We start from the raw sequence: 25,115 nt of genomic DNA on the forward strand, positions 1-25,115 counted from the left end.
GTGAGAGTTAGAGGAGAAGAGGTGTGAGTCTGGAATGCATTAAAGCATTCCGTCCCCCATAGGATATATATTATTTTAATAAGTTATATTATTACCATTATACCCTTAGTATATCCACTCAAAGAGTCCACCACATAACCACAAAGTATATCCACTCAAAGCACTAAATGCCATTCTTCTCCAGGAGTGAAGCTTTTAGATTCCAAAGATCACTGTATTTTTCCTATCTATATATCGAGAAATAAAAGTGCTAATACCTCCCCCAGACAATAATCTGAGAAAGATGCCAACTTTCTGAACCCAGGGGGATCAATTCCAACTATAAGAACAAAGTAATCAAATCTCTGAAAATCATCAGGGGTGTGTGCCCCTCCAGATGGTGTTCATTCATGCCAGCTTCTATTACCTGATAGTAAGAACCATGGGCACAGAGTATATCCACTCAAAGCTGTAAATGTCATTCTTCTCCAGTAGTAGAGTTCTTTGTTTTCACCGATTCCTCTATTTTTCCTATCCAAATATTCAGAAATAAAAGTTCTAAAACCTCCCCCTGACTAGAATTCGAGAAAGATGCCAGTTTTCTTTAAAAAAAAAGGGGGGGGGGGGGGTTAATTCCAACTATAAAAACAGAAACAGAATATTTGAAAATCATCGAGGAGTGTGCCACTCCAGATGGTGTTCATTCATGTCAGTTTGCTATTATTACCTTCAAAAATCCAAAATGAGAAAAAGGAAAAGCACAGGAATCTTTAGAAACAAAGAACCATACAACACATACATATTTCCCCGTTCAGACACTGAAATTCAGCTTTGAAAGAGAAAATCATCAAAGATGCACACCACTCCAGATGGCATCACTGGTGAGATTGTATAATCAAATCAAGAAGATGATTTTAGAGAAGGGAGTGATGGGAAATAGGCTTGGATGCATGTAAAAGTGAGCTCCAGATGTCGTTCATGGAGGACTGGGGATGAAACCAGCGGAAGTGCCGGTTTCCTTTAACACCTCAACAACAATAACAAACAAACCACCCCCCCCCCCCCCCAAGACCTCCGTTTCTCCGTTTTCTTCTTCTCCCCTGTTTGGTTCTAATTTCAGCATCTAGGAGAAAAGTCCTTTCAAAGGTATACTGCAGCACTGCTGCTGTAGAACTGTAAGTCTATAACACACACACAAGGATTTGCTAGGGAACATTGCAGAAAGGCATTTTGCGGCTAGCCATCGCATGTGAGAGCAGCCAGCCACATAGGCTCAATTTTCAGCAGAAAAGTGAATAAGACAAAATCTGCTGAAATTTTTATTTGGGATTTTTTTAAAGTTTGAAACAGGGCATCGAACTGAGTTAGAACAAATGTCAACAGCTCCCTTGTAATCCTATCAACACAGGAGTATGATAGATGTTCTTGAATTTGCATGTTTCATGGTAATTTTGACCAGTAGCCAAAACTCTTTACGTTCAAATGTCCAACGACTCCAACCAATTAATGAACTATCAGATCTGATGCAAAGTTAAGAAATATGATTTTGTAAGAATAAAAAAGGTCATAGATGGGAAAAGAAACTCACCATAAACTAACCACACACATCCACCATAAGAATAGTGCATAAAGCACCAAGATGATATTTTTGAGAATTTTGATGATATTTTTTATAAAAATTTATTATTTGAAGGATGAATAATACATTGAGGACTGATAATTACATTATGTTATATAGAAACAATGTAGTATCCATGTCATAAGTCATAACCAATTTTTCATAAGAATAAATTCTCACTTGAAGGATCAATAATACACTGAGGACTGATAATTACCATTAAATTATACTGGATCAAGGTATAATCCATGTCATAACCAATAGCACTGATTGACCGAAGATTTAACGTCCTGCTACAAAAGATGCTACGAGGTGAATGCCTCGATGAGAAAGGAGCCTGCATACCAGAATCAGATTTGTAACAACAAGACAATGTCCATAAAAAATGAATAAAAGATGGACCTCTATTTACTATGAAATCATTCAACAATAGTGTAGCAACAAATTTAATGAGACTGTAAAAGGAAAAAGAACAATAGGAACAAGAAGATAATGGGCATGGAATCGATCCCCTCCCTTTGGCAAATGGTCACTGAGCTAAATTTTAATGGTCCCAAACTTGCTCAAGGAGATTAATTGAACTATCCAGATATGGCAGACATCTCTGGTAGAGATGAACCATATAAATATAAATCGGAATCAACAAAAAGAAACTAATTGAACCCTACTGAGATTCCCAAGTCACTAAGCAATGTCTCTGCTTCTTTAGCCTTCATCATTGCTATCGCTTCAATTGGACCCTCCAAGGTTGCCTGACCATTAATGCCTACAAAAGAAAAGTAATAGATAAGGTTATTCCTGCTAGCAATATATATTTCGAGTTTATATCTGTAACAACTAGAAAAAAACTAATATTAGACATATCCTCATACCTAAATCCTGAAGGACCTGAATATACTATTGTATCAGGAAATATTTCATGAAATAAAATTTTAACAAAGAAAAGCAAGGCTCAGGGCAGTCTACTTCAAAGACTAAGAGTTCTTCAATTGACTTTGAAAAACTAGCAAATATAGCAAGAGGAGCAGTAATAAACAAATTGGGATGCTTTCATGAAAGACTTTTGAGAATAAATTTCTGTCGGAAGAATGATGGGTGCGTTCCAAGTCACAAAAATAGCCTTCAATCTATAAGAAAATAGTGACATGTGATACTGGTGTAGATAAAACAAGAAGGCGCATGAGTTATCTGTTATTATCCTTAACACTAGCAAGAGAACCACAAGGTTTGTTCAAACCATAGCATATTATCAGTTAAGAGCATGTCGGGAAAAATCTCACTAAACTAAACTGAATTTCAAATATCGTCACTCGATAAAATCTCCTTTACTGATAAGTGATAACAAATGTTTCATCTGAATATTAGAAGAGACTTTCTCGGGAGTTGGAACATAATCGGCAGATTTGGAAGTTGGAACCGATAAAAGTGAACATACCATTGTCATTGACTAAATACATTAACTAACTTCCAGTATGGACAGTACAAGAGCTAATCCCTTAGCACCTAAAGGTTTATACTTTATAGTAGCCCTCACCTAGGAAGCACTGGTACTCTCCCGGGGCTCCCACACCCGCACCCGACACGTATGGGGCGCGGGTACGTCCGGGTACGCCCCGGGTACGTCCGGGGTACGTACCCCATTTTTATTTTTTTTTAAAAAGGAAATAGTTTTGGTGGTTGAGTGCGTGTCGGGTGCGCACGTCCTGCTTCTTCCTGCTATTGTCTTTACTATTTTATTGTCCATTTACTTAAGATTTACATGTAAATAACGGAATACCCCCCTTTTGGATTTATTAAAAATAGTTTCAACACCCAAATCTAAAAGGAAAAAAAATCAACTCTCCAGTTCTAGTACAAAATTCAAAGAAAAAGGGTCGGGTCAAAATTTTAACTTTCTTAACTTCCAAACGGTGGGGTATTTTTCAAATTTTAAAAATTCATAAAATCTATCGTGTCCAAACATTATTAAATCCCAAAAGTCCAGTAAAAAAATCTTATAATTTGGTCTCTAAAAATTATTCATCTTGTCAGGCACCAGTCAACACACTGGTCAACACACTGGTGACAAGCTTTTTTTCTAATGAATGATGTATTGATGCCTCATGTTCTGAAATATGGAACTTAATCACTTATGAAATGAAGAGTAATATTAGAATTTTTCATTTTGGTGATGTTATTGTTATTTGATTGCTCTACAATTTTTTTTTTAATTTTTATAAATATATAATAAAATATTAAAATATATTATTATATTCAGCGTACCCGTGCGTACCCGCACCCAGTTTTTTTGGCAAATCACGTACCCACGTACCCGTGTCGTGTCGTACCCGTACCCGTGCTTCATAGCCCCTCACCTTAACCATGGGGTTATAGAGAACAGGGCAACATCAAGAATAGACAGCTAACTTATGGCACCCTAGGTCTATTGTGCAGGCATAATAAGGTTGTGTCAACGTCAAGGCACTACATTGTTTAATGCAGCTGTTGCATATCTGCACTTGTTTTATTGGTAAAATTTAAAATTTTATGATAAAAATACAAAGAGCATGGTGTGCAAAGTAAGCTCAGCAAATAAAGCATCCTGCATGTAATGCCACATAGATGGTTACATCCAATGCGGTAACTTCCAACTTCAAGCAATTCAAAATTAGCTAGTCACTATAGAGGGAGATTCTTCCTAGTTCCTACAAAGAATTGATCACCATGCATATCTGTGATGGGCCATCAAATAAATGTGAGGATGGGATTCCCCTTATTTATCATAAAATAAGGCCCAACATTGATCTGTTGGGAATTTTCATTACTGTTCCCATAAAAATTCAATTTCAACCAAACAATTGGAAAGTTTTGCCCAAACATCTTCCCTCAAGATTGAATTGCAATAATTCCAGAAAATTCCAATCCAATAAATCAACTAACAAGTCACTGTCACACGGTAAAGCATAGCCGCAAGACCCCTTTCAAACATTTAACGGTTCCATGGTGCTGAATGGATGGGTGAGGAGCAATTGAATAGTGCAACTATCAAGCATGAAGTTACTGGCAGATGTTATGCACAATAAATAACGAGTTACAATAATCATAAAGTTTCATAAAGAATCATTAAAAACTGAAACTTGTTGACGTTTCAAAATTTGTTCAATTTGCCAAATATTAAAAGAAGAATGGATAAAGACAAACCAATCAATCGAGATGGAGAGCTAAAATCCATATGGAACAGGCAACTATATAGCCTTCCCCTAATCAACTTCGTGTTTGATAGATTCTGTACAAGGAAACAACCAATAAGAAAGAATTATATCACTATCTTGTTTCAAAAGTTGAGCGGAAATGGTTTACAAACATTGATAGCTATCAAGAAAGAGAACAAGGCAGACATATAGACAATACAATTACTCTAGAAGCAAGGCAATAGTAGAGTTATGGAAGGAGGGTTTAGAAAAGGAATATAAAGGGACTGCAAGTTACATGATTAGCACCAGAATCTACTTGCCAATGGCATGAATACCTAAATCGTGGCATAGTGCATATCATAAGCATAGAGATCAAAGTTAAGTCAGAGCAAAACAAGAAGTTATGATTGAATCTGCCAGGACTGGAGAAACAAAATGTTGGAATTGGATTAGACGAAGGAACACACGCAATAGTGGAGCTCAAAATATGCATCAAAGCTGCTCAACCTTGTTTACGAAGAAAATTCTAAGATGAATCTGTATGCACTAATATTTACTTGATAATGCAAAACAAATTCATATGCCGGTGGACAAGTAACCATTGTGATGATTACTAGACTCCAGAAGATAGATAATTAGCTAAAGCAAAGCACTTGTTTAATATAGCACATGAATGAGTCACCATTCACCAAGCAACCGAATGAGACAGAGTAAAACCACTTGATGGGGTCTAGAAAATAAAGAATGAATAGCCTACTACACAGGATGATGAGAGATATCAGGCTCGTGTGCCAGATGCATTACTGACACTTCAGATACCTGCTTGATATGTTGTTTAGCATCTCCCTTGAGTATCATAACTAACGGTGCGAGACCCATTCAAGAGGCATCTATGATACTCTTCTGAGGTCATGTATACATGAAAGATAGCAGAATAGCATTAAAATTACAAATTTTTAATTTTTCCCTCCACAAACTTATTCAAATGGGTAAAATAAAAACTTATATATTTTATTTGTGAGGCAAAAACGAAGTATCACAAGTACAAAATGTTCACATTACGTAAAAACTTTGTGGCAAACTATGTACTCCATTTATGGTGTAACAATTACACTACATATCATTTTATTTCTGGAAAAAAAAAACACTTTTAACGATTGAAAAGTGTTTTAAAACGCGGATGCGGTGAGGAATGCGGCGAAGAAAATCCTAGTCGACTCGGCACGATGCGGTCGAGTACTCGATTGATGCGGCTAAGTACTCGATTGACGCGGTCATAATTAGGGAGAGTCTAAACCATAGTTGGCGGAAACTCCTTGGGAGGGTGGGAAACCTGTTTCCCCTAAAACGCATTTCTCGCGGGTGGGAAACTCGTTTCCCCTAAAATGCGGGAAACGCATTTCCGAAATGTTTCCGAAACATGATACAAAATTGGAGAAATGTCTCTGAAACGCATGGGAAACTTATGTAAATCATGTGCAAACGCGTGATAAACATATGCACTCTTGCAGAAAACGCATTTGAAATGTGTAGGAAACATGTGTAGAAACTACGAAATCACTTTGGAAAAAATACATCATTTCCTAAGACGTTTCTCATACGAATTTCTATTGTTTTCTCGTTTCTCGTTTCTCTTTTCTCCTGTATTTTTTTCATGCGTTTCCCGTTTCCGTTTCACATTTCGTCTCTCGAATTCGTTTCCCACCCTGGTAACTATGGTCAAAACAATTCGGGAGAGTCAAAGGAGTTTTTATTGACTCTGTAGGGCAAAATGGAATGTGGATGCGGCGCAACGCGGAGTGCGGCCAAGGTAAAAAGGAGTCGACGCAAACGCGGGGGAGTTTTAAAACTATGTGATTGAAACCCTCCCCTTTTTTCCTCCAACACCCTAAAATTATAATTTCTCAAAAATTTCAAGGAAGTTACATGGCTTCAACTTCCTACATTAATTTCGATGTTATCGACATTCTATTCGATACATTTACTTTGATTTTATCTAGAATAGAAGGGAGCTAATCTGTCTCGTAGTGAGGATGTTCCTCCCCGGCCTCAGTTACAAATAGGGTCAATAGAAGCTGGAAAGTCCATTTAAGAAACACAATTCACTACCAATTCTAGCTCCTAAGTAGTGTCGAACAAAAGCATGATCAGTTCAAAATTAGTAATCAATGTATAACAAATTCAATACACATCAAGGTTTTAAATTTCGGTTTCCGCCATAAGCAAAATGGAAACATTTCAGTTTCAATACAAAATCACCACTGATTTTTATTTTTTGTTTTTTGTCGTTTTTTAAAACTGTCTAAAATGAATCTCATTGTTCTTGTCAAGGTTTCTGTTGAAACATCAACATTTCGAAGGGAACTTTGCTTCTTTTTTTATACCTGAAAAGTTGATGTTTCGCATATTTCGGCCTAAATATTAACAAGGGATTTGCTAGCGTCCATCGTAGAAGGGGCATTTTGCTGATGGCCTGTTGCATGTGAGAGCAGCCACCTCGTGAATGAAGACAAAATCTGCTCTCACAGACAAATTTAGGAATTTCACTAAACTTGGATTTCTTGGATGCTTTACAATAATATCAAGGTGTGCTTATAAGGAGCACTCACATGATAAACATAGAAGGTAAATCAAGATAATTGTGGAAGGAAGTAATCCTAATCAAATCTACCTTTTAATAATCTCTCTTGCTTGCCTATTCTAATCTACTTGCCTAATCCACCACCACAATGATCCGACGGTGAGATCTCACATATTCTAACAACATGCAACGGGCCATCCTCGAAATGCCTTCTGCGATGGACGTTAGCAAATCCCTATTAACAAAATCCTAAAATTTCAGGCAAAATCTGGTATTTTTAGGAATTCAAGTGGATTTTGGTAGCAGCCAAAATCGAAATATTTCAACCGAAATGAAATATTTTTGCCCAAATTTAAAACTATGAACGAAATGAAATGTTTCTACCAAAATATTAAAACCATGTATACATCTCTTCATAAAAAAATTTAAAAAAAAATAATTAGCATTGGGGTATATTAGAGAATAAAATCAAATCTATGTTAGAATAAGATCAAATCTTCAAAATTTAATTTGATTGGGTTAGATTAGTCAAGTGAATAAGATTAGGATACTCTATTTCTATTGTTATCTTTGTCTTCCTTTGTTTTGTCTCTTAATGGAAGTCTCTGTAGACCATTCAATTGAATTAATTAGTTAAGTGAATAAGATTCTCTGTAAACCATTCAAGTTTAATGCAAGTCACATTCCTTAACAAACATCAGAGTTTTTATATGGTGTAAGCCCTTATAGTCCCTTATTTTTCCAAAAGTACTGTACGGACCACTTCATAGGATGATCCAAACCGTCCATAAGATGGAACACAACGCAAATAGGTCGTTCCCCAAAAATCATTTCCATAGGATAATCTTAGCCCTCCGATCTATAGAGGTTTCCATAATATGCTGTTCTCTATAGATCGGAGGGTTGGGATCATCCTATGGAAATGATTTTTGGGGAACAACCTATTTACGGTGTGTTCCATCTTATGGACGGTTTGGATCATCCTATGAAGTGGTCCGTACAGTACTTTTGGAAAAATAAGGGACTATAAGGGCTTACACCATATAAAATCTCCAAACATCAAACAATGAGATTTTATATGGTGTAAGGCCTTACAACAATACGGTAGGCGTACTGCAGTTGGATCAAATGTCAAGGGTGGTGCTTCCACCTTACAAAGGCCTTATTGTCGTAAGGCCTTACACCATATAATTTCTCTCAAACAATAACCAAAAGCTGTAAAATAAATTAAAAAAAGACGCAGAGTTTCATCTCACCAAACGCCTCTAGATGCTCCTGCTTGACATTCAAATCCCCTTTCGTGCTCTCACCCAAGTAATCCACTTCTGATTCACTCGAATTCTTATTGACCACCCCACAACGAACCCCACTAGTCTTCACAAACCTCAAATCAGCAAAACCCAGAAAAGAAACAGAACCCACTACACAATTCTTGAAATGGGTCGACATTAATACAAAAGGTTGAGGCTTAAGCACCACGTTTCTGAAGCAAACCTCCACCAAATCCATACTTTTTGGTGAGATTTGGTAGAGATTTTCCTCAGGCTTGTGTCTAAAAATAGGGTGTGTGTTTTTTGTGTGATTGGACAGGGGTGATGAAAGAAAAGGAAGTAACTGACTAGGGCACGCTCTTTCAAGCTGTCGAGCACAAAATCTGAGAGAAACGGTAGAAGAATCTTGGAGAAGAGCAAAAATCTCAGAGAGATTTTTTTGGGAGGAAAAAACAATGAAGTAACTTTTTTAGCACTTTTTATGTGTGACGCGGCAAAAGCTGTCTAGACGGTTGGTTTGAAAGATTAAATAGAAAAGTTTCGCTTGGGAAAAGGGGATGAATGTTATGTTATGTTTAGATAGGGTGGGGCCCAACAATTAATACCCAAACAAACCCATTAAAAATAGACCTGGCAAACGGGCGGGCCGGGCCGGTTTGACCCGGCCCGTACGGGTCCGGGTCAAACGGGCCATTCAAAAATGATCCGGCCCGTACTGTCCGTCCCGACCCGCAGGTCGCCCGGATTTCTGACATATCTTCTGTTATTTTTTTCCTTTTTTTATGCCGACACAGCCACACTATAATAGGATGATCCAAACCGTCCGTGTGATGGATTGGGACTTGGAGACCAAGCTTCTCCCACTAGGTCCCACATTTGAATGATCTGAACCGTCCATTTGATAAGCCTTACTTTAGATCTATTGCGGCCCAAAAAACCTGCTAATCAAAAATCATAATTTCCAATAACCGTTGCATGGGCATAGATTTCTGCGGAAGCAAGAGGTTGTGGAATAATTGGGCTAGGGAAATCTGGCTGTTGACCCAAAAATTGGCCATCCATGCCAACCATAGCTGGTCCAGGTAGATATGGAGCGCAAGGATTGTAACCAGGCTGAAAACCTGGCATGTAATAGATGATGGATCTGTTATCTGTTTGTATGGCCTGAAAAGAAAAGATAATTAAATATATAGTGAGCAAAAACAAATGTAGAGAAAAATGGTCTGTGTTCTTCTCCATATGACTCGACCAGGAATTCCTACAGCAAGATTTATATTCATACGCAAACAACAAAGCCTCAAACATTAATCACACACATATTCATAAAGAGTTTCAAGGGACAAAGAATGAAGAAGACTCTCTCTCTCTTTATTATTTCACCGTGTCTGTATACATTGACTGCATGTATATTTATATGCAGTTTAGATATTACACAATCTTCAATCAAAGATTACAGAGATTACACAATATACATTAAAAGGCAATGTATCAAGACAAAAACAGTAAGTTGCAAGTCAATGGGAATTGATTGCAGCCATGTCTTGAGGCATGTCTCCAAATGTAGTAATAATGGTCAGCAGTTGTCTGGAAGTTTCTGTAAATAGATTGTAACGGCTGTTGGGCAATCAATGATGGTAGAATGGAAAGATTATTCATCTGTGCAAGATTGTATGCTATGATGAGGCATCACTTCCCATTCTATTTTGACCATGTGTTAAGCTTGGTCTTGCCATGTGGTGGATGGTGGTTTCTCCACCCTTTCCATCAGTTGGGCTTTCTTCTATAATTCATACAGCAAGTTCTCTACTCCAGATCGCCTAAGGCGGGACAAAATTGATATGAAAAAAAAGCAATCCTTAATCACACACAATTGATACGAAAAGGAAAGCAATCCTTAATCACACACAATTTAAAGACCAAAACAATCAAATTCATCAATGAAACCAAAATCCCCAAAACAAAGCAACTTTATCTTCAAGTTCTGCAGCCACATCTTTCCCCTCATTTGTCTACCATAACCTCGATCTTCTCCCCTCGATTAAGAACCTGCAGAATCCATACAAGAAAAAGCATTATCCATCCATCTTTTATACTATTCTATTTTTAGCACAACCACCGAGGCATGGAATCTGTTTCTCACAACTTATAGATCACAAATCCAACCCAAGAGATATCTCCAAGTAATAGCTCCCATAGCAGCTGAGAAAATAACATGCGGCTATGAACACAATACATCATTGCTATCATCAATATAACTAAATATTTTACCTGCAGCTTCCATAGCATTAGTGGTAGCGGATTCTCCCGACTCCGTATTCATATTCTTAGATAATGGCACCACTAGTTGCTCATCACTTGGATCATCGCCTTCATTTACCAAATACAAATAATTAATTTATTAAAATACATGAGAAGAATATAATTAAATATTATTTGTGTATTGTAAATCAAATATTATAACTTACTTTCTATTTCGTAATCAAACAACCAATTTCTAGAGCAAATCACCTCTTGGACATTTTCCGGTCGAAGTGAGCTTCGATATTTGGTGAGAACTTTGGCTCTAATACTAAAGCCGACTCCGAAGCAACGATGGTTATGGGGATGCTCATGAGATCACGCGCCAATATATATAGTACGGGATACCTCGCATAGTTGTCTCTCCAATACACTAAAATATCCATGTTTGCATACTGTTTGCGATCGAACTTTGGCTCTTCCAAATAGAGGTCTAGTTTGGACTTTTTTTGCGGTACTATTTCCACCATCATACTCATAATAATCAAATTCCTACATTATTAAGATATCAAAATCAACACTGATAATACACAAAATTTTAAAAGAAACTATCACAAGTGTTTAGGGGGAAAATGAGAACTTACACTAATGTCATCATTGTTGTTACTACTGCCAGTATTTTCTACCAAAGAAAGATCCGAAGCTACCACGGAATATTTAGTAACATATTCTTGAAAAATATAATTCAATGCACTTCGAACGGCATCCACATTCACCTTGTGATTGTCTTCATCAATCTTCTTGTAACAAAATTCTACAAGATTCATCTTGTAGCGAGGGTCAAGCACAACAGCAAAGCAAGTACAACACTATAAGAGTCTCAATACTTTAGAAACTTTGGTTTCATTTCTTGTGTCATGCTACTAATAACAATATCATCACTCTCCACCTCCTCATTTAAGCGCAAATGAATTTTCCACACACATTGGAAATATAAATTCGCCGTTGGATATTCGGAACCCGATAAGAGAGTTGTAATATCAAAAAATGGCTTCAAGAATTTGTGCATTTTCTCCCCCCTTTCCCATTCATCTCTTGTTGGACAATACTTGTAATCCGGTTCCATCAAAGCATAATGTGCAAAAGCCCGACGATATTTGAGGGCACTCTCAAGCATTAAGAAAGTGGCATTCCATCTCGTCGGTACATCCATGCGCAAACCCATTAACCGTGTCACTCCCACTACTTCACAGCACTTCGCAAATTTCATTAATCTACCCTCGGATCCTTTAACAAATTTAACACTTTCTCGAATCTTGTTTAATGAAATATTTGACCTTTAAACCATCTTGAACAATGAGGTTCAAAATATGAGCGGAACATCTTATATGGAAAAAACTACCATTACATACTAAAGCTCTTTGAAGTCGAAGTTGGCTCTTTAAGATTTCAACCAAAGTGTCGCAATTAGATGCATTATCCAAAGTTAGAGAAAAAAATTTTCAATCCCCAATTCCTTCAAGAATTGAAATATCTTCTCCGACAAAAGAACGCCACTATGAGGAGGAGGTAAGTGGCAAAAATTGAGAATCCTACTTTTCAAATTCCACTTCTCATCAATATAGAGAGCGGTAAGGAAAATATAACCCTCGGTCGTACAAGATGTCCATACGTCAGATGTGAGACATATCCTACCGGCAACCCTCTCCAAATCAAGTTTGAGTTTTTCTTTCTCTCTCCTATATATTTTTAAACAATCGGCTTTGGCGGTATTTCTACAATATGACTTCACATCCGGATTTAGATACATGTAAACATCCCTAGTGCCTTCATGCTCTACCAATGAGAAAGAGTAGTTATGTTTCATTATTAAAATGGCCATCTTCTCACGATATGTCTCTTGAGATATTTTTTTGGGTGTCAATTGCATTTCATGATTTAAATGCATTTGCCCTACATCCATATTTTGATGTTTTAGACACTTGGCGTAATGCTCTCTTAAATTCCTTGTCCCATGACTACTGCTGCCAACGGCATAACTTTTACTACACAACTTACATCTTGCCCTCTCTTTCTTGTTCTCATCAATGTATCCTTCATATTCTTCCCAAATTGTTGATCTACACATCTTTCCAACATTACTAGTAGTAATATCATCAAGCAAATTCTCATTGTCATCATCTATATCTACGGGGGAACTCATGTTGATAGTGAAAGACATTAATTATCAAAGGAGGAGCTGCATTATCGAAAAAGAAAGAAAGAAAAGAAAGTGAATATCAAACAAATAAAAGATAGACAATTTATTAAACGTCATTAAACGATAGACAATTTATTAAACGAGACCATGTTGATATTAAACCATACAAACAAGTAGAAAAAGCAATTTATAACCAAGGATACATCAGAACATGATTGTGCCATTAACTAAAAAAAACAAGCCACAATTATGCTATTATCAAAACACGGCTGGGTGTATATCAATTTTCAACAGACAAGCAAGAAGACTATGCTCATATAATCACCTAATGATTCTTGTATACTCTGCACTTTTGTAAATTTCATACCCTTTGTTTCATTTCTCATTAAATGATAGAGAAGAAGATGTGTGATTTATGGGTTGAAACACTTGAGGCTCTGTGGTGCATTTTGTTATCAAATGTGATTGGGTTAAGGACCTTAAAGACTCACATACATTCTACAGAACATGACAAACATGCACAAGTCAAGTTAAATAAACATTTCACTCATCATTCAATAGCATATGCTCTGTAATACTATTAACATGGGCAATTGGAATTTCAAATGTGCATTATTGAGTATAAGACCAAAATAGCAATTCAAACATGATCAACAGAATACAGCTGCCAACCATGATTAAGTCATGTATTCATCTGACTCAGTTGATCTTGTCTTAAATACCCTTTAATTTGTTGGATTTCACCCCCCTAAAAAAAAGGAAGAAGAAGAGCAAAAATAAAAAATAAAAAAATCAGAGAAACCTAATCAGAGAAGAAGAAAAAGAGCAAAAACAAAAACCGGAGAAACCTAATCAGGAAGAAGAAGAGAAACATTGATCTTATCTTAGCACTTAGCACAGGAAGAAGAAGAGCAAACAAAATAAAATAAAAATCAGACAAACCTAATCAGATAAACCCCAAATAAAAAAACAAAGCCCTAATAAGATTTCAACTAAAAATAAAAAGAAACCCTAATCAGAGAGAAGAAGAATGAGAGTGGCACCGGAATCAGAGAAGAAGAATGAGAGTGGTAACAAAACCCTAATCAAATAAGCAGAAGAAGAAGAAGAAGAAGAAGAACGAAAAACAGAGAAAGAGAGAGAGAGTAGTTCCGGATTTGGGCTTTCACCTGTGGGCTGTGGGGCCACCGGAAAACGGTGCTCCGCCGGAATACGGTGCTGGGCAGGGTGGCGTTGGCGAGAGGGTCCACCCGGACCCGCCTAGTTTTTACGGGCCGGGTTGACCCGCGGGTCATCTTAGAAACGGGTCACATATGGTGCACCCGGACCCGGAAATTACGGGCGGTCCGGGTCACTATTTGCCAGGTCTACCCACTATCTCTAACTCTAACCCACGCATGCATATGCTTTACAAATTACACTGCTATGATGGTGGGGCCCACCAATTTACACCTCGAACCAATGCATTAGTTTGGGGTCCACAATTTTACACATCATGTTGGTGATGATAAATTTGCACCCGAACCTATGCATTAGTGGGGGTCCACAATTTTACACATCATGTTGGGTGATGATAAATCCCCCCCCCCCCCCCCCCCGGATGATTCACACTTCTTTAACAGGAAATGTGTAGCACTTTAACGCATTTTGACCTGAATTACGTTAAAGAAGATGTGAATTAACCTACAGGAGGTGCAACTTATAGTACTTTAACGAAGTCCCATGTTAGCCCTTCTTAGGTTAGTATGCTGAAAAACCCTTTAAACGGCCTTACGTGATTGGGGGGCTTTTACACGTCATGTTTTGATGTTGCAGGGCCCACCATTTTGCACCATGCATAGCATGAACCCGGAATACTAGGAGGGAAATGATATCACCACTGCTGTATTTTGATGAACGCACTCCTCATCTATTAAAAAGTACGGTGTGGCCCGCACAATAAGATGATCCAAACCGTCCATTAGATGGGCCACAGCTTAAATAGGTTGTGCCCCAAAAATCATTTTCATATGTTGATCCTAACCCTCCGATCTATTGAGGGATTGAATATTAGAGGGTTGATCCTAACCCTCTATAGATCGGAGGGTTAGGATCAACCTATGGAAATGATTTTTGGGGCACAACCGATTTTGGCTGTGGCTCATCTAATGGACAGTTTGGATCATCCTATGGAGCGGGCCATAACGTACTTTTTAATAAAGTGAGGAGTGTGTTCATCAAAATACAGTAGTGCTGATATCATTTCCCTACAAGGAATACAAGTACTGTTCTAACTTCTAACTTTTTAGTTTCTAAACGGCACTGATATCTACAGGACCATATTTTGATAATGGGACGACTAACCTTGCTGCACACTACTCTAATGGCAATCTGAGGTGGGACCCACCTTTTACACGTCATGTTTTGATGGTGCGGGGCCCACCATTTTGGACCATGCATGACATGAAGCTGGAATACTACGAATACAAGTACTGTTCTGACTTTTTAAGGGAAGTGATATATCCGCCCCTTTTCATTACCATGGACGCCTAGAGCCAGTGTACGTTGCAATCAGGCCCATTGAATTATTCTGACGTCAAGTACATCAGATCCACTTTAGTCATGGATACACTGGCTCTGGGTGTAGATCCTCGGTAATCAAAAGGCAGCGGATATATTACTTCCCCTTTTTAAACGGCATTGATATCTACAGGACCATATTTTGATAATGGGACGAATAACCTTGTTTCACACTTGTCTAATGGCATGTTGAGAAGAGAATAATAATATATAGGTTTTGACAGCTGATTAAAAGAATATAAAACAAGCTTATTCGTCCAATTATCAAAACCAGTAGGGAGCTAATTTATTTGCCACAAATCTTTCCCAAGGGCTTCCCCCTTATTGGTCACACATAATTAGAATGGCACATTACCAGTTGATAATCTTTAAAAATAAATCTCTTTTGAGATGAGGTTGTTTTTGTAAGTATGGCAAAAGGGTTTATTTTGGAAAAATATGAAAAGGCTAAAAAGACTTGGCTATTAGACTCGTTCCTAACACTGTCTGGGCCGGCTTGTGCCATTTCTGAACATGGTTTGAAATTTCGACCTAAATCGAAATAGGGTAAATCCGAAACAGTATAAAATTTGAAAAAAAACTTGGCTACGCAACGTTGCGCAGCGCATTAAAATAAACTAAAAGCAGGGGGTGTGGCAATATCAATTCCATAGTCTGATATTTTCACACCCCATGTTTGATACTTCCACACCCATGTTTCCTCCTTATTTTAGGGCGTTGTGCAGCCAAGTTTTGTTCATAAAATTTTGGTCGAAATTTCATTTTTCCTGAAATTTCGGTCTGAAATTTAAGGAATATCCCAAAAATCTGGTTTTATCTAGGGAATTGTTATCAGCAATACTGTATTTTGATGAGGGCACTCCTCACTTCATTAAAAGTACGGTATGGCCCGCACCATAGGATGATCCAAACCGTCCGTTAGATGGGCCATAGCCTAAATAGGTTGTTGCCCAAAAGATCATTTTCATAGGTTGATCCTAACCCTCTTATCTATATAGGGTTAGGATCAACCCTCTAATATTCAGATCGAAGGGTTAGGATCAACCTATGGAAATGATTTTTGGAGCACAGCCTATTTCGGACCATGTAATGGACAGTATGGATCATCCTATGGTGCCGGCCATACCGTACTTTTAATAAAGTGAGGAGTGCCCTCATCAAAATACAGCAGTGCTGATAACATTTCCCTTTATCTATTATTCAATACTAGTTGCAGATTTGTAGTTTAAGAAACTATACTCATGTAAAGTGGAAAAAGTTGGGTGACCCAACCATATTTAAACCTTATGAATGCAAATTTCCTATTAGACATTGCCAAACTTTTCAACCCATAATACATCTGAAAACTTTCCTTAAAACTCTATACCAAGCCCTAACGCAAAAGGCAACCCATAATACCTCCTAAAAACTTTCAATAAACTCTATACCATGCCTATCTTCCGTCCAACTTCTAATCTTACCTGCATAGGAGAGGAAGTTACACCCAAAAAGCAATCCAATTAACATCCTAAAAAGCCTCTAAACTTCCTCTAATTTCTCTCCCATAAAGCTTCATTAGTTTACTCTCTAGCTAATATCTCTCTCAAACAAACCCTTAAAGCACAAATTCTGATCATATTCCTCTTATTCTTATCTAAATAGCTACTTTTTCTAATCGTGAATCTGTGGAGAAAAGGAAACTGGCTGTTATCTAAATAACTACTTTTTTGGTAATCGTGAATATGCGGAGAAAGGAAACTGAGGGGTCCCACGTGGCTCACCCACGTCGTCCAGGATTCTATTTTACATATATGATGACTAGTTGGAGACCCGTGCGATGCACGAAGCGTTTAAGAGAAAAATGAATATCGATGCCCTAAAACGCCATGAATCCAGTAATTAAAAAAAAAACCTAGAACGAAGAAACTAAAACTAAGAAAAGCGAAGAATTGATCTGAAACGAAGCACTTCGTCTATGGGCATTGTAGAAAGGATCGAATATGACCCTAATCGTAACGGATGCACAAACCTTGAAGGAATAGAGCGAAGAAACAATGAAATAGTCTATTTTCTTAAACCCTAGCAATTTGCGTGTATTTATTCCAGTAGAGTACTTAGGCAAAAAGATAGCTACTTTTCCTAATCGGGAATCCTATGGAGAAAGGAAACTTGGTATAGAAGAAATTTGTGTACATAACCTGTGAGGAAAGGAAGCTGGATAATATCATCACCCTTTTTTTCTTTCTCATTCCTAAAATCCCACAGGTGGACGACTCTTTTGTTTCTATTTTCTTAAACCCTACCAATTTGCATGTATTTATTCCCGTAGAGTATTTAGGCAAAAAAATAGCTACTTTTTCTAATCGTGAATCATGTGGAGAAAGGAGCAAAAAAATAGCTACTTTTTTGTAATCGTGAATGCTTGGAGAAAGGAGAAAAAAATAGCTACTTTTTTCTAATGGTGAATCCTGTGGAGAAAGGAAACTGGGTATAGAAGGGGTCTCACGTGGCGCACCCACGTCATCGAGGATTATGTTTTACATAATATCATCACCCTTTTTTTTCTTTTCTTTTTATTTCCTAAAATCCCACGGGTGGAGGACTCTTTTGTTTCTATTTTCTTAAACCCTACCAATTTGCATGTATTTATTCCCATAAAGTATTTAGGCAAAAAAAATGGCTACTTTTTCTAATCGTGAATCCTGTGGAGAAAGGAGCAAAAAAAAAGCTACATTTTCTAATCGTGAATGCTTGGAGAAATGAGCAAAAAAATAGCTACTTTAATTGATGTTGTCGGCTTTCGGCCAAAATTTCGGCTTCGGTGGGGACCGAAACAGAAAGTTGAAACCATACTTCTAAAAAGAGGGGCCACACGTGAAGGGGGAGTGTTGAAGTAGAAATGATTAAATAGCACCAACTCTAACCGCTTAAGCATTTGGAGTATTTGGTTGTTTCCCGGGATATAGGAGGACAACATGATGCAGGAGCATTCCATGGAATCTCAACATTGGCCTTCCATTCTTGTTAGTGTAGGAGTTTGTTCATTTGATACATTAGCCTAGTGGTAGGTTAGTCATTTTGATAATTCCACTTGTCTTTTAATGACTTTTATCATTACTAGTGACATTTATGTTATTTTGTTAGAGGTAGTGACATTTTTGTCATTTCATTGTAAGGGCTCCATATAAAAGGCCATTTTCCCACCAATTGGGAGAACCTCTCATTGCAAAAGAGTAGAAAGGAGCCTCATTAGATGTGAACCAAGATAAGAATTTGAAATGTCTATTCGTAATTGTTCTCTGTTGTGACCTTTGAAGCTACTGATTTAACAGGTTAGATCTGGAGGTATGTTTTTACGAAGGTTCTGCTAAGTTTTTGGAATTTAAGTCCTTTGGATTCAGCTTAAAACAAGTGGAATGTTGTTGTGGCTTGATCAGATCATCAGAATACAGATCAAGTGAAAGCACAAGATGCTCCAGGGATACACATTCTAGATCATTTGATGAAGCCTTTTAACCTTCAATGCCAACATTGGAATTCACATCTTAATATGGGCAACAGTTTCATTGAATGGATTAAATCGTCCATTGAATTTTGCATGGAAATGAGTTCCTGTCAGGTATCGTTACTCGTGAATTTCCATATCAAAGAAGAGGAAGGATGAGAAAAATGGTCTCCTATTTGTGTGTGATTCCATCCCTTATTATCAAAAGTACACTTTTTTTAGGGAAAAATGAGATACACTCCCTCAACTTTATGATATTTTCAGCAATAACCCTAAATTTTCGAAGTCATCAACGATACCGACTGAGTTTTCAATAATGCTTGTTACGTGACGGTGTTGACGGGAACAAAGAAATTATCAAGGGGTGTCTTTGATGAATTTTGAACTATAGGGTGAAAAGTCAGGGAGGTCTACTTCATGGACAGTGAAAAATCAGGGGGTGTCGCTGATGACTTCGAAAAGTTAAGAGTTATCATTGAAAATGTCAAAAAGTTAAGGGGTTGTATCTGTATTTTTCCCTTTTTTTTAATTCATTGTTCTTTCTAGAAGGTGTCATGTCTTTTTGTCTTGTGTGTTTTTCCTTTCATTTTGTCTTTTGCATTTTTTTTTTTTGGCAGATCTTCCTTTTTTTTAAGGGAAAATCATTAAAAAATGCAAAGTTTATGCGAAATTGTGAATAAAGAGTAGTGATTTGAAAATTATAAAAAAGGTGTTGTCAGGTGAGAGAAGATGATTTTTAGGACAAATATACCCCTCATAATGGTTCTCGGGTATAAAATGTGATTCCCTAATAGTTCAGGGGTATAAAATGTGGTTCCCTAGTGGTTCCGAGGTATAAAATGTGGTTCCGTAGTGGTTCCGGGGTAGAAAATGTGGTTCCCTAGTAGTTCCGGGGTATAAAATGTGGTTCCCTAGTGGTTTCGGGGTAGAAAATATCGTTCCCTAGTGGTTCCGGGGTATAAAATGTGGTTCCCTAGTAGTTTCGGAGTAGAAAATGTGGTTCCCTAGTGGTTTCGGGGTATAAAATGTGGTTCCCTAGTGGTTCTGAGGTATAAAATGTGGTTCCGGGGTATAAAATGTGGTTCCGTAGTGGTTCCGGAGTATAGAATGTGGTTCTGTAGTGGTTCCGGGGTAGAAGATGTGGTTCCCTAGTGGTCCTGGAGTAGAAAATGTGGTTCCCTAGTGGTTCCGGAGTAGAAAATGTGGTTCCTTAGTGGTTACGAGGTATAAAATGTGTTTCCCTAGTGGTTCCGGGGTAGAAAATGTGGTTCCCTAGTAGTTCCGAGGCATAAAATGTGGTTCGGTAGTGGTTCTGGGGTATAAAATGTGGTTCCGAGATATAAAATGTGGTTCCCTAGTGGTTCCGGCGTATAAAATGTGGTTCTCTAGTTGTTCCGGGGTAGAAAATGTGGTTCCCACACCGGGCCCATACGGGCCCGGTCGACCCGCGTGTCACCCGGATTTTTGCCGTATTTTTTAAGATGTTTTTGGGAAATGTTATCCGCACTACCGTATTTTGATGAGGACACTCCTCACTTTATTAATAGTACGGTATGGCCCGCACCATAGGATGATCCAAACCGTCCATTAGATGGGCCACAGCCTAAATAGGTTGTGCCCCAAAAAACATTTCCGTAGGTTTATCCTAACCCTCTGATCAGAATGTTAGAGGGTTGGTCCTAACCCTCTATAGATCGAGGGTTAGGATCAACCAATGAAAATGATTTTTGGGACACAACCAATTTAGGCTGTGGCCCATGTAATTGACTCTTTTGGATCATCCTATGGGGGGTCATACCGTACTTTTAATTAAATGAGGAGTGCCCTCATCAAAATACAGTAGTGTGGGTAACATTTCCCTTTTTTTGTATGGGAATTTGCTAGCCACCTTTGCCGAGGCAACTTCTCGGCTTGTGGCCCATCCTTTGATGCAAAGATTGGCAGAAGTAATATGGGTGCAAAGGTGGCTAGCAAAAGCATAATTGCAAAAAATAGTAATCATTACTTGCAAAAAATAGTAATCATTACGGATTTGTGGCTGAAGTGCTAAGTTTTAAATGAAAAATTACGAAAAAATGGAAGCAAAGTATTAAAATTACGAAAAAAATACCAAAAGGATGCACTAACATATGACAACTACAAAGTTTGACTGTCTTCCATCGGAAGTCCGAACGTTTGTTCGGAAATCCGAACAAACCTTCGGACTTCCGAATGGACCCAATATTTTGGTTATGTATATTGGCTTCCATTCGGAAGTCTGAAGTTTTGTTCTGACTTCCGACGGAAGCCAGTAGAATAGGGATAATTTCAAAGATTTTTTATTTTCAAATTGAGTAAAAATTCGAAGGATAATAGGGATATACATTGTGATCTTAGTGTCATGCAGGCAACTATAAAATTGAAGCTTGATTTTGATGTTTTAGAATAAAAAAATTCAAAGAAAATGGATTTATTATGAAAATGGAGAAAACAACAAAATTCAGTTTTAAGCTCAAAATTCATTTTCTTTGCATTTTGTAACACTGCTTCGATAAGTTTATCATGAATAAACCCTCATGATTACCAAACCCTGTTATGAATGGCAACCTTCAAAACCCTTCCATGGAGTTTTCCACGTTAGAAAAGTCTTGAGGAAGAAGAAGGTGATAGGTGAGAAGGTAATAAGTGCATAGGGTTAGGTGCAAAAAGGTGGAGAGAAAAAAGAGGTAGGAGGGGTATATTTGTCTTAAAAGCATCTTCTCTCACATGACAACACCTTTTTTATAAATTTCAAATCAATACCCTTTGTTCACAATTTCGCATAAACTTTGCATTTTTTTAATGATTTTCCCTTTTTTTAATTCATTGTTCTTTCTAGAAGGTGTTATGTCCTTTTTGTCTTGTGTGTTTTTCCTTTCTTTTTGTCTCTTGCATTTTTTTTGGGAGATCTTCCTAATCCTCTTGGCTTATTGAACTGTCATTATTCAAAAAATTGTTTTCTAATAAAAAGCAAAACCTACTACTCATCTCTGTCTTTAAGAGAACAGCCACCCAACAGAAAATTTTGTTCTATTCATTTAATTCAACTGACGTGGATGTTCTCTCCTGCAAAAGTGAGCCGCAAAATGGCTTTTCGCAAAATTGCCTACCAATTAAATCTATAGAAATAAATATAAAAAGCAGTTACTGCTTGAAAATAATCATATCAAGAAACTGATTTTCTAATCTAGGCATTGAGATGACTACTTGTACATGATCATCATCGTGATTGCTATCACAGATAAAATGATTGTGATCCGAAGAGTGGTTGGAACATGACTAGAAAGAACCCGCGATGGCCCGATCTAGGTTATTAGATCTTCGGCAACAATCGTAAAAACAAAACTGTCTAAGGTTAAAGATGACTGAGTTAATCAATTTTTTAAAACCGAGTTGACTCGCAACGAAAGAAAAACAAAATCTAAATTTGATTAAATTCGATGCCGAAAAATGCGCAGTTAGTTCTATTTTCATGACCAATGAAAATCGCTAATGGCAGAATGGCGATTGCAAAGGGATTAATAGGGGAAAAGGCAGGGATTTTTCAAATCACTCTCCACATAGAATGCTTACTCACTAACAAATACATAGTGACAGGTTGTTTAATTGTACTTAACAATATCATTTGATGGGTCCTGACTAGGGGTGGACATGGTTCGGTTCGGTTCGGTTGGGTTTTGAGGTATACCCAGAACCGAACCATATATAATCGGTTCCCTGAAATTGGAACCACAACCGAACCATATATGTTTGGAACCGAACCGAACCAGAACCATATATAATCGGTTCGGTTCTGGGTTTACCCAACCTTCACCAAATGTAGATATTTTGCCTAATCGTATTTATAATCGGTTCGGTCCTGTTTATATATGAAGTACAAAGACTAACATGCACGAATTTGGAATAATCAGGCACAAATTTGCACAAATTTGGACAATGCAAAAATTATATATGACCTACAAACATGTACAAATTTGGAATAATCAAGCACAAATTTGAGGGGTGAATTAAAATTTTAAAGGCAAAGCAACACGTTAAAGAGGGGTGAATTAAAAGGAGGTAGGGTGATTTTATCAAGCGATGAGGCATTAGGTTTTAAGGTGAGGGTCGGTTCTCGGTTCGGTTTTCAGTTCCGGGATCCCAAACCCAGAACCGAACCGAACCATATGTGCCGGTTCGGTTCGGTCCCTCGGTTCGAACCGGAACCATGTCCACCCCTAGTCCTGACATAGATAGGGTGTGCCCAAAAAATCAGCTCCATCGGATCATCATAACCCTTCAATCTATGGACAAACCTTCAGCTGAGGGGGCAAACCTTAAACAAATTGAAACTACAGGGGTGTATTTGTCACGTTTTAAACTATAGGGGTGGAAGTGGATGTGTCATAAACTAGAGGGGGTGTAAATGTAATTATCCCAAAAAAATATGAAACATGAGGCTGTTGCTTAGTGGAGAAGGTTCAAAATTTTCAATAATCAAACACTCAAACTTGAGAATTCAAAGGTGTGCCAAAGACTAATATGGCGGAATGACCACGTGTATTAATTCGAAATCACATTGTAGCATCCAAATGGTGGGCCCCATCATAAAAGGAAGAACCATGGCCGCTTGATCTTGATCAAGATCATAAGAGACAACTGCTCCAATCCGTTGGATCCTTTGTACTTTTCTGAACATGAACAAGGCGAGGGCCCACCTCATGCCCTTCCATACGGCTTTTGCTGCTCAAGGTACGGAAATTCTAAGTAGTAGAAAGGGTAGAAAAAAAAAAATGAAAAATTTCTTAGTTGCTTGAAGGCCACGTTCCTCAGGGATGGAAAGTTAAACCCGGATAATATATTTAAAAATGGGGATTTGCTAGCGTCCATCGCAGAAGGCATTTCACGGATGGTCTGTTGCATCTGACAGCAGCCACCTCGTGAATGAAGACAACATTTGCTGAAGAGTGAGTCTGTGTGGCTGCTGTTGGATGCAACAGACTACCTGCGAAATGCCTTATGCGATGGACCCTAGCAAATCCCTTTAAAATGAGTAAGATATTAATATGATGATATTTTTATATTTTATTAGTCGTTTTGTTCAACTCAAATTTAAAACCATCTTTGGGCTGTGATTAAAAAAATCAATGCATCATCAACAAAGAGCATTTTAATAATTAATAAGTGTTATCTAAAATTTAAATAAAGGCATGATTTACTGAGAATTTATATGATTGGTGGCCGTGAAAACACGTGAAGTCTGAAAAAAGTAGGTACGGCCCACTTTTCTCGATGATCCAAACCGTTCATCTGTTTGGGCACAACGCAAATAGGTTGTGCCCAAAAAATCATTTCCATAGGATGATCCTAACCCTCAGATCTGTAGAAGATTCCATAAATGATTTTTGGAAATCTCCATTTTCAGATCAGTTCAGATCGGAGGATTAGGATCAACCTATGGAAATGATTTTTGGGACACACCATATTTACGTTGTGCCCAAACAGACGAACGGTTTGGATCATCGTACCTACTTTTTTCAGACTTCACGGCCACCCATCATATAAATTCTCTGATTTACTAGGGCAATGATATTTCCACCCCTTTTCCCATCATTTTGCCTTGTTTGTTTGTCTTTCCTAAAAAGTAGTTGTTTTATTAGGGCATTTGGTAGAAAGCCATTCCGTAGCTGACTTTTGCATGAGTGAACAGCCACACAGGCTCACTCTTCAAAAGATTTTGTCCTACTAATTTAATTCAAAATGAGGTAGACAGACAAAAGAGGGTGGAAATATGATTTCCTTTCTCAAAAACATATCATCAAATGATTAGCGTTTATTAATCAACAAATCTTATGCCATATAGAAACATGATTACGGTTTCCACGATCGAGTTACACGAGATAAGAGTGGTTAATTCTTTTAATGGAGGACTACCACTTTCTTTGGGTCCTTTGTATCTGGTCCAGGGTGTGCATGCTCTAAGGAAATGACACATGAAATATTTTCTAGGCACAA

General features: G+C 37.7%; 1 protein-coding gene across 6 annotated transcripts in view; it reads right to left on the reverse strand.

Moving 5' to 3' along the window:
* Positions 1 to 14,429, reverse strand: part of LOC143852238 (uncharacterized) — a 33,643-nt gene extending 19,214 nt beyond the window's left edge. Inside the window, exons 1-5 of one of the 6 annotated variants that reach the window (XM_077361636.1) lie at positions 8,971 to 9,121; positions 8,608 to 8,720; positions 4,778 to 4,862; positions 2,266 to 2,363; positions 1,815 to 1,934 (exon numbers count right to left, since the gene is read on the reverse strand). In XM_077361636.1, coding sequence (XP_077217751.1) covers positions 1,815 to 1,934; positions 2,266 to 2,363; positions 4,778 to 4,808 — 249 coding nt within the window. In that variant the 5' untranslated portion in view covers positions 4,809 to 4,862; positions 8,608 to 8,720; positions 8,971 to 9,121. Of the gene's footprint in view, positions 1 to 1,814; positions 1,935 to 2,265; positions 2,364 to 4,777; positions 4,863 to 8,607; positions 9,137 to 14,229 lie in introns of those variants that run through there. The other 5 variants (XM_077361634.1, XM_077361635.1, XR_013236760.1 and 2 more) reach the window with 5 other exon arrangements.
* Between the last annotated feature and the right edge of the window lie 10,686 nt (positions 14,430 to 25,115).

This window comes from Tasmannia lanceolata, unplaced genomic scaffold, assembly GCF_043159265.1.
Source record: "Tasmannia lanceolata isolate RefF3 unplaced genomic scaffold, GAP_Taslan_0.1 ptg000019l, whole genome shotgun sequence".
NCBI lineage: Eukaryota > Viridiplantae > Streptophyta > Magnoliopsida > Canellales > Winteraceae > Tasmannia > Tasmannia lanceolata.